Genomic DNA, 10,123 nt, shown 5'->3' on the forward strand with positions numbered 1-10,123 from the left:
GTGTAGCATGCAGAAAGCTGGTTTCAGATTTACATCATGGTTCTGAGTGAGCAGTAAGAGCTAACAAAAATGTTACAGTTTTGTAAACTAGCAAACGGTCCAAGGAGATAGGTGAGGTGGGTTTGTTTATTCACTTTCAACATAAAAAGGCAAAGGATTGTTAGAATGGATACCTCTGTGAAATGACTCATCTGTGGAGCTTACAGCTCTGAGGTGTCACTGTGTCCAAGAACTGGTAGGGCTCAAAGCAGCATCCAGTGACTGGTGAGCGAGAGTGTTTCTCCATGTGGGTATAAATTCATCTGCTCCTAGTTGGGTAATGATCTCCAGTTTTGCTTTTATTGGCAGGTAGCTCTAGAGCTGTTCACTAGGGGATTTCTTGCATTCTTTGTGCTGTAGTGCTGGTCACTGTCAACAGCCAGATCTTTCCCAGTTTTCTTCCCAATGACATGGCTTAACCTGCTGGGTTCCTCTGACTGGATTCTTGCAGGTGTCGGGCTGGAAGGGAGCCATGAAGATGGCAGCTCTGCTGGAAGCCAGAGGAGTGAAACTCTCCTTCATACTAGACGAGGGCAGTGCAATACTAGATGGCATCATTGCAGGAGTGGAGAAGCCAGTAGCTGTGTAAGTAAGAGAGAACACTGTGACCAATTTCCAGCAGTGAATTTGTGAGAAATGACCTTGCTGTGTCAATACAACGAGTCCTCTCGCTGGAGAAACAACCATCAGCCCTCCAAACATGTAAAGATTGTGTTGAGGATTTGTTGTGGCTGCTTCTTTGGTGTTTTTTAGCATACTAAAAGTATGCAGAGTAATTATTTTTATCTGTTGTCTGAGCACGTGTGTTTGGAGTCGCATTAATTATTTATGTGCTTATCATAAACCAGAATTGCTATCACAGAAAAGGGTTCAATAACACTGAACTTCACTGTGGAGAAGGAGCCAGGACATTCATCCTTCCCTCCTAAGGAGACAAGTATTGGCATTCTGGCAGCAGCAATGTCCAGGTGAGAGCTTCCCTGTTACAGTCAAGCAGGTCTGAAGACACTTTTTTAATATTTGTTTTGAGTATTTTGCAAATCCCCTTTGTATATTTGAAATTGAAGTTTGTAGCTCACTGTGAAATGCAGAAATGCAAACCCCAGCACAGGGACAATTGCCAAGTGTCTGGGGTGTCTTCACTTCAGCTATTCCTAGTGTCAGTTGGTTGTTTAGAACCAAGACACATTGTGGTCTTTACCAGGATTTCCTCTGTAGGGATTGAGATTGCTCTGATTGCTCTGCAGAATTTCTCTGGAATTTATTCTTGCACATAACTACTTCTAGCTCTAATTATCCAAGCTAATAAACGTGGTGTGGAGTCAGAATGCGACTGGATAAATGATCTTGTGTTTCTGTGTGGGTAGCAAATTGGCAAATAAATATGTATTTTAGAAAAACTTACTGCTCTAGTTAAGACAGGATTTAGTGTGATGTTTTTCTAGATTTCCATGTATTCTTTAAGAGTCAAGCTTTGGGATTTTTTCAGCTTTTCTTGAAACAAAGTCTCTGCATGTGACTGGGGTGCTCGGAAATCTGTTGTGGAGCTGTGCTGACAGATTTAGTTACCAGGAGAGGAAAGCCTGATGGCACCTCTAATACATGGGTAGATTTCAGAATCCTAACAGCTTTCTGGAGCAATAATAGTCAGATTTTTATATTTCACATGCTGATTTGCTTTGCCATAGGCTGGAGCAGAATCCCTTGCGCAATCTGTTTGGCCATGGGCCGGAGCACATGACTATGGAGCACCTGGCAGCAGAGGTGAGGAGACAACCATGATTTCATTCTTCATATTACTAAGGGAAGAGTAACCCAGTGTAAGAATTCAGAGCATAGTCCCATAGTTTCTAGAAAGGAGAAGACTTAAGCTGGCCTTCCTCCCAGATAATTGTTTCTGCTGTAATTACTTCAGCTCTAGCCAAGTATAGACACTGTCTTCTTGAAAACCAGACACTTTCTGATGAGTGGTTTTGTTTCTTCCACTTAGTTCAGGTTTCCTCTCAACCTCATCATGAGCAATCTATGGCTGTTTTCACCTATTGTCAGCAGGTAAGAAAATACATCCTCAATGACCATTCCCAGCCTCTCACCCCTAAAAGCTGAAGACCACTGGCTGTTTCTGGGCTTCCCAGGACATTGGTTAAACCATTTCATAGTTCAGACAGCACTGGTGCTTTACCACTAATAACTTCTTTGTTAATTGAATAGGCCATCATTCATCTTACTGCCTGTGTAATGTAGTGCTTCTGTTTTACTGATGTTAAACTTCTTGGGTTTTTGTCTTTTTGTTTGTTTTTTTCTAAGAATTCTTGCCTGGAAACCTTCCACCAATGCCTTGATTCGAACTACTACAGCAGTCACAATGTTCAACGCAGGAATCAAGGTAGTTTCATTCTGAGTTTTCTCCTTGTGGTTCATTGAGACCATCAGGATATTTGGTGTCCACCTATTTCTGTCCAGTTACAACATCAGAATGGGCCCACAGGTCTTGGACCCTGTGTAGTGTCACATTTTTACTTCAGATGTGACTTGAATTCAGCTACAGTTGAAAAATAATTCCTTTCAGAATTACCTGATCTGTCACAAAAAGATTTCTGTAAACCAGAATTAAGATTGTTTATATTTAAGGATGGACAGTTGATTTCTGTGGCATCATCCAAAGTGTCAGTGACAGCATTTGAAACTGTCACAGCTATAAACTCTTCCCTAGCCCAGATGGGACCTTGTGTTTGTGAGGTGTGTGCACCTTGGACTGAGAGATAGCAGGCTCTGGATGATGCAGCCAGATCTTGCCCTGATAAGGAGATGTAGCTGTCCAAAAATATTGTAGCCCTGGAAGATAAACAGGCGGGTTGGTGTGTCCCTGAAAAAATCATTTGGACCAGAAAACAGGCAGCAGTGGCTGAACAGTGCCACTGAGTGGTCAGGAGAGAAAGTGACACCCTGGTTTCTTGGCTTTTCTCCTAAAGATCATGTCTTTTCTGTTTAACAAAGTTGTCAATACTAATTCTGTAGAAAAGAAGAGTTGGGTGTCCTGGGTAATGTGATTTCTTAAGCGATTTAAGTGTTTCATACTTGGGGGGGGGAAAAGTAATATGGCAATGAGGTAAAAAAGAGTCATTGACTTTGAGAATTTTTCAATCTAAAGTTTATGAAGGGAGAGGGCTTATATCAAGAGGAAAATGTCTATATAACAGCTGACTTTTTTTTGCTGAATTGGTGACTTTCTCTGTGTCATCATAGATCAGATTTACAGTATTTTAACACAGCACAGGAAGAAATGCCACTCAGTGGAAACATTGAAACATTAGTCTGACTTTTTTTGTTGAATTGATGACTTTCTCTGTGTGGTCACCTCCATCATAGATCAGGTTTACAGTATTTTAACACAGCACAGGAAGAAATGCCACTCAGTGGAAACATTGAAACATTAGTCTGAGTCCTGGAGTTGTTTGAGCAGTCTCTGAGTTTGAAGTTGACATTTTAATCCATTTTTAACTAACTTTGAGGTTTTGTCCTACATTTTTTTCTAGGTAAATGTCATCCCACCTTCTGCAAGAGCCACCGTGAACTTCCGGATCCACTCTGCGGAGACAGCCGCTGAGGTTAGTGCTGCTTCCCCCCGTGCTGGGCTGTCCCTGCCCCTTTCTGGGCAGAGTGGCACTTGGCCATTCTCTAAGAACACTCTAAAAAAAATCCCTGTATTCCCACAGGCAGTAGAAGGGGAAGATTTGGGAATTGCTCCTTTATGGGAACAGCTTGTCTGTGTGTGTTTTACCCGTAGGTGCTAGAGGCCGTCAGAAACACTGTCGCTGATGACAGGGTGAGGATTGATGTAGTAGATGCCTTTGACCCACTCCCCATCAGCCCATGGGATGACCAGACATTTGGAGTCCATGTTTTTCAAAGAACCATCCTGGATACTTTCCCAGATGTTGTCAGTGTAGTCCCAGGTAACAGCAGGCACATGATGATGATTGTTTCCTCTCCAGCTTCCGCCCTGCTTTTCTCTCCCCCACCCCCAATACTGACTTGTTTCCATTTGCTGTGTACTTCTCCACCCCAGCTGTTAACTGCTGGAAACAGCTGTTTTTTCCTCTTTTTATTCTCTTCCCTCTTTATGTTTTAAAAGTTTTAATGTTGTTTTTTAGTAGTGGAAGTAAAAAAGCAAACAGGAAACTGACGGAAACAATGAGCCTTGAATTGGACTCTGCACATACAAAGGAATCTGTTCAGGGAAGAAAGGAATTGTGAGGGAGAGTAGGAGGTCTTCTTGCTTTAGCTCTTCTTTTATTGTGTTCATAGCTGGCAAAGCCATTCCTGAAATGCTTTTCTGCATTGTTCCTTATGATCCCAACCCCTTCCCTTTCTCGCAGCACCCTTCTCATTCTGTACTGTTTGTTGGACTGCAGTTTGAAGCTTAAACTTTTGTGGAAGGTGGGTATCATGGCTCTTAGAATTATTTAATTGTATGTTCAGCTCCTCCTCCTCATGAGGGAGAGAATCTTCTTCCAGGATGTTCCAATGAACTGTTTCCAGTGATTTTTGCTGTTGGTGTGGCTAGGGGTTATACAGAACTGTTATCAGATGCTTTTGCTTTCTCCTGGGAAAAGTGTGGGTCACTAAATTGCTGCTCTCCCACAAAATAACCCTGAGGTTTGTTTTCCAGGCACGTGTATTGGAAACACAGACAGCAGGCACTTCACCAACGTCACAAACGCCATTTACCGGTTTAACCCGCTGCTCCTGAGACCAGAGGATCTCCCCAGGTACTGGGGTCTGCCTGCGTGGGGGCAGCTGCTCGGGGTGGGGACCAGGGAGGGACAATCCATGGTGTCAGGCAGGAGGAGGAAACCCAGCCTTGTGTACCTTGGCGTGGTGGTGGGACTGCCTCACGTTCCGTTGGGCCACCCGTTTCCTGCAGACCTGGGTGCTGCACAAAGAGGGGATGGTGATTCCACTGGAGGAGTTTTAGCTCTTCTGTACTTCAGACGTAGACAGGACCTTGTTCAGATGTCCCTTTGGTTGTGTGGCAGGGCTGTGGAGCTGGCTGGGTCTGTTATGTAGTGTGGCAGAGGTGGTGCTCTGGTTGTTGGCCTTGTTCAAGAGATTCAGCTTTTATGTTTGGACACATGAAGCTTTGAATTGATTTACTCCTTAAAGCTGGAAGTTGGGCTTCCTGCAGTAAAGTGAAACAATCTAGCAGGTACTAGATTGGTGGTTCTGCTGAGGTGCAGATGACACAGGAGTAGAGTGTTCTCCCAGCTGTACAGGACAGTGACATAAATGGCCAAATAATGGGAAGAGAGCTGAAATACCATTTTTTCTTTTCCACAGGGGCCATGGACTTAGTTTATGTGCTCTGAGCCTTAGAACCAGAGAATCTGCTTGGCCTGAGGAGCAGAAATTGCAGTTGCAGGGCAGTGTTTGCTATATACTGCTGTGTTTTTAATGCTCTGCTTTGTTTCATGTGAACAGGCGAGCAGGGTGCTGGGTTACAAATGCACACTGGAATGAATTCTTCTTCTTCTTCCAGGATCCATGGGTTGAATGAGAGAATCTCAGTTGAGAATTATGAGAAGCAGGTTGAGTTCCTCTTCCAGCTGATTAAGAACTGTGATATCGATGAGCTTCCAGAGCCTCATGTGAAGTCCCACGAGCTGTGAGGAGCACCCCTGAGGAGAGAGTGCTGAGGTGGACTCTGGGCTGTAAGAGCAGTCACATGCTGAGTACTGAGCCATGTCTGGAATTTGGATTTTGTATATTGTACTTTACATACAGATGGAAAAACTGCTGCTTGCTGCTTTAGGCAAGCATGAGGTTTGCCAGAAAATAAGAACCTGGACAAAACACAGCCAATAACCTGGATTTCTGTTCCTCACTGGTCTGACAAGCAGCCATTAATCTGATGGTATTAATTGTTTCAGCACTTTCTTCAAGCCTCTCAAATTGGTAGTCACTTAGAAATCTAAGCTATAATAAGCAATTACTCCCTGTCAGTAAAATAGGGGAATCTTCCCACGTGTGCCTCTGATCAGCTCGTTCTTGCAGTTAATTGTTTTGTCACAAATGATGTCTCTCAAAAGCTCATGTCCAAGGTTGGTGACACAGTGGAGGTTTTGGGTAACAGGTAGAGCTGCCTGAAGTGTTTATTGCAGTGCTGCTGGGGAGGGTGATACCCACAGTGCTCTCCCCATGTGTCAGCATTAGCAGCCCACTGCTCACTTCTCCCTGAAAACTCCTCTCCCTGTCTTGTCAGTGACTTCTTTTTTCCCTCTCTCACTCTTCAGTGTTCCTGTCTTGTCAGTGACTTTTTTCCCTCTCTCACTCTTCAGTGTGGCCCAGGGTGTGTTTGCAGCTGGGTGTCAGGATAAGGAACTTGAGCTTCAGATTAGAAACTAAATCAGCGTTGTCTGCTCGTCTATTTTCTCTTCTCACTGAATCTGTTTCTGTGCTGTATGTTTCCCTCTTCCTCTTCTGAGAAGTCGTTTGTGGGAGATGCTGAAGCCCTTCCCTTTCCCCAGCTCAGTGGGGCAGAGCCTTTATCCCCTCTCTGCCTGCACAAGCAGTTTGTGCTTTGCTGCTGCACTTCTGTGGACTCAGCTCGTTGGGGATCCCCGTGCAGTCAGGCCACTGATGTTTTAACTCCATTTCATCTTGTGCCTCTTGCACTCATGTGCCTCTCTTCATTAGTGCTAAAGAGCTGAACATTCTTTTGGCCTTGAGAATCTTGAGAATCTCTAATTAAACAAAGAATGAAGAACCAGCTGCTGGCCAAAGGAGAGGCTGGGAGAAGGCTGCTCTCTGTACTGACCTGCAGGCACTGGCAGAGCTCCTCCTGTTGCACTGTCACAGAAATGTGTCTCTTTTTTCAGACTTTGAATTACACACTGGAATGGGTGGTTGCTCAGCTCTGAATTCATCTTGTAAAATGTGCTGGAATGTTCAGGAAATACCCTAACATGTATCCTGAGAAACAGTGATGGAACTGTGATTCCTGTTCTTTCCATGCACTGTTCTTATATTTATTTGCAGTCTGATCTTATCAGGATGCCACTGGGCTAAAACTGCATCCATCTACTAAGTAATTGGAACCAGATTGACATTTTCATCTAATAAACCAAGGCATGCAGATTCTTTTCTGATTATTATTTAGTCTTTTTATATAACTGTATGATTGCAGTGAAGTAATTTCCACACCTGATCCCTCACTAGAGCGAGTCATAAAGTTTCCATCAAAACAAACCCACATATTTTCCAGCCTGCTTTAATCCTTGCCCCCTCCCTGGTGCTCCCCTTTCTATACAACATGAGCTGACTCCATTTATGCATTACTGGGTAGTAAATAGCTTGCATCTTTTATGGTTTAGTGCATTTTGTCTCTGTGCCCTGATGTCAGTAATTTGTTTAGCCACATGTCTATGGCTCTTTTGTGAAGGTGTCATTCCTCTTGCCACCTCCTGTTGCAGGCACAGCAAAAGTGATGTGTCAGGGGACAGCACAGAATAAAACACATCCCCAGCAGTGGGAGGTGGAGGGAAGGTTCAGGGGTTTGTTTCTCTGGCAAGTATCTATACAGATGACTGAGTCTAAAGCCTTCACTTTGGCAGTGTGGGGTTCATGTTGTTTAATGTCTTGGTTAATGACCTGGATGATAGGACAGTGCACCCTCAGCAAATCTGAAGGTGGTGCAGAACTGGGAGGAGTGGTTGACTCGCCCAGTGGTTGTGCTGCCATTCAGAGGGACCTCAGTGGGCTGGAGAAAGGGGGGAAATGGGACTCGTGAAGCTCAGCAAAGGGAGATGCAAAGTCCTGTCCCTGGGGAGGGATAACCCTGTGCTGGGAACTGGCTGGCTGGGAAGCAGCTTTGCAGAGAAGGACACAGGGGTCCTGGTGGAGAGGTTGAACGTGATCCAGTAATGCCTGGAGGCAAACAGCATCCTGGGAGTAAAGATTAGGTGATATCCTGAGGTCCCTTCCACCCTGAGGGGTGGTTCTGCTGTGGGGCACAGGCTGTGGAAAGATCCTGTCCTGCTGCTGTGCAGCGAAGGCAGCGTCGTGTGCAAGGAGGGATTTGTTGCCTGTTGGAATAGCAAATGGATCCTAAAGACATAAAAAAATCCTTTGTATTTTGTAGTCTCCCATCCCCAACCAGAAATCCCTCACCTCTGTGTTTTGGTGAGGGTTGTTTCTTTCAAGGACACTCATCTGGAGATTCCTTTTGCTGCTGAAGGGTGGAGGGTGCTGGAAGGCTGGGCTGGTTTTGGCAGGTCCTGTGGGAATGTGTGCCACGGGGGCTCACCAGTGCAGCTCACTGCAGAGCCTCCTTAGTGCTGCTCATCAGGCAGTGCTGAAACCACACAGTGCCTCTGCACAGGGGGATGTCCAACACAGCTCTGCAGCAGCCTGGAACCACACAACTGCTTTACACAGACTGAATCTTGCAGCATCCAGTGGTGAAAAAGCACATTCCTCATCCCTGCCCACCTCTTCCAGCCACTTCTGATGGCAGTCTGTGCTTTTTTACCTGCAGCAGCTTTACCCTTTTGTATTTTTAAGTCTCCTGATTGTGTCATATTAGCTGCTATACTGTGCTTACCCAGCTGAAGGGTCACTCAGCAGTTTGGTGTCTGCACACCTCTGCTGACAGAGCCATTTTCTCTCCAACTCATGGGACTGCTCCCATGAGATGTTCTCAGAGAACGTCTCTCATCCTGAGTGGCATTTGAATAGTGTCATCAGGTAAATAATAGTGTAAGGATGATGCACTGGCCTCTTCTGAGGTCATACCCAGCTCTGTGCTGTATGAATAGTTGGGGGGAATGCCAAGTACATCATGAAAACACAGATTAACAGCTCTGCAAGCTATGATATCTTTTTTTTTGGCCATGAGTCACTCTGAGCATGTAGAGCAATTACCTCTGATTCACCAGAGAAGGAAGAGCCTGAATTTTTGCTCTGAAGGCACATAACTTGACATGATACTGAATGGAGTTCTGAACACTTGTGTCAGTCCAATTCTGTGTCCTTGGGTTATATCCATAGCAACTTCCTTTTCTCCCCTGCTTTGTGGCCAAGTCTGCAGAGCTGCCATTCTGACAGCAGTTACTTGAGGTAACATGTCTGTAGCTGTCCAGCTGTAGCAGCCTGCTAGCAGCAGACCAGCTGATTGAGGGTTGTGTGGGCCTGCTAGATGAAGAAAAGGTCACATTCCACACCTGCATGTTCTAAAGAAAGCTCTGTTGCTGGCCTCTGTGTAAAAGAACTTGGTTTATTTTCAGCCCCAGGTGACTGTGGAGAGTCCAGGCACAGAGCTGGAGGAGAATGCAGGAACAAGGTGTTTACAAAGTTGTTTCCTCCAGCTTTGCCTTTGACACTTGCATCCTTGGCTCCTCTTTTGCCCTGTTGTTTGGCCTTTCATGGAGCTGGTGAAATCCATTTTCTCAAGCAGGTGCTGTGGAAGCTTCCCCACTCAGCTCAGACTTAGCAGTGCTGTGGGGCAAGGCACCCACTGAGGGATCCAGAGGCTGCTCAGCCACAGCCTGCAGTATCCTTTGCCACTGTAGAGAAGTGGTAGCTGAGCCTGGGACCCTTAATCCTGACCTTCAGTGGTCTTTAGCTCTGCCTGCTGCTGCCAGGCTGAACCCTGCCTGGATTGCTGCCAGTGCATTCAGTCCTCATCCACAGCTCGCTACCACCCTGAAACTTTCAGTGACCTTTATCATTTTAGTCCCCAAATCCAGGCTCTCACAATAACCCTGCAAAGAGCCTGCACTGCTGTGGCCTCTGAGGTCTAGTAGAGCACTGGCAGCTGCATGCCAACATCTCTTGGTGCCCGTAGCAAGGCCCAGGGGGTTGTTTTCCCTGCCTGAACAGCACAGCAGAGGTCCAGCCTGCGTGTGAGACCCGGGCGCTTGGCTCCGCTTTCCGGTTCCACAGCTTCCCGGGGCAGCAGGGGAGGCAGAGATAAAGAGCTCAGCATGGTGGGGAAGGGAGTGACCTGCCTCCCTCGGTGGAGATCCCTCTGATTTAAGAGCTGTGGTGGTGGGCCCCAGAGGAAGCTGCAGTCGGTTCTCAGCAG

At 45.9% G+C, this 10,123-nt stretch overlaps 1 protein-coding gene across 1 annotated transcript in view; it reads left to right on the forward strand.

Moving 5' to 3' along the window:
- Window positions 1-5,708, forward strand: part of PM20D1 (peptidase M20 domain containing 1) — an 8,241-nt gene extending 2,533 nt beyond the window's left edge. Inside the window, exons 4-12 of the mRNA XM_008947105.1 lie at window positions 491-624; window positions 888-1,007; window positions 1,707-1,803; window positions 2,030-2,091; window positions 2,347-2,425; window positions 3,576-3,647; window positions 3,827-3,995; window positions 4,712-4,811; window positions 5,579-5,708. Coding sequence (XP_008945353.1) covers window positions 491-624; window positions 888-1,007; window positions 1,707-1,803; window positions 2,030-2,091; window positions 2,347-2,425; window positions 3,576-3,647; window positions 3,827-3,995; window positions 4,712-4,811; window positions 5,579-5,708 — 963 coding nt within the window. The remainder of the gene's footprint in view (window positions 1-490; window positions 625-887; window positions 1,008-1,706; window positions 1,804-2,029; window positions 2,092-2,346; window positions 2,426-3,575; window positions 3,648-3,826; window positions 3,996-4,711; window positions 4,812-5,578) is intronic.
- Window positions 5,709-10,123: the final 4,415 nt, after the last annotated feature.

This window comes from Merops nubicus, unplaced genomic scaffold (genome assembly GCF_000691845.1).
Source record: "Merops nubicus isolate BGI_N331 unplaced genomic scaffold, ASM69184v1 scaffold4029, whole genome shotgun sequence".
NCBI classification, from domain to species: domain Eukaryota; kingdom Metazoa; phylum Chordata; class Aves; order Coraciiformes; family Meropidae; genus Merops; species Merops nubicus.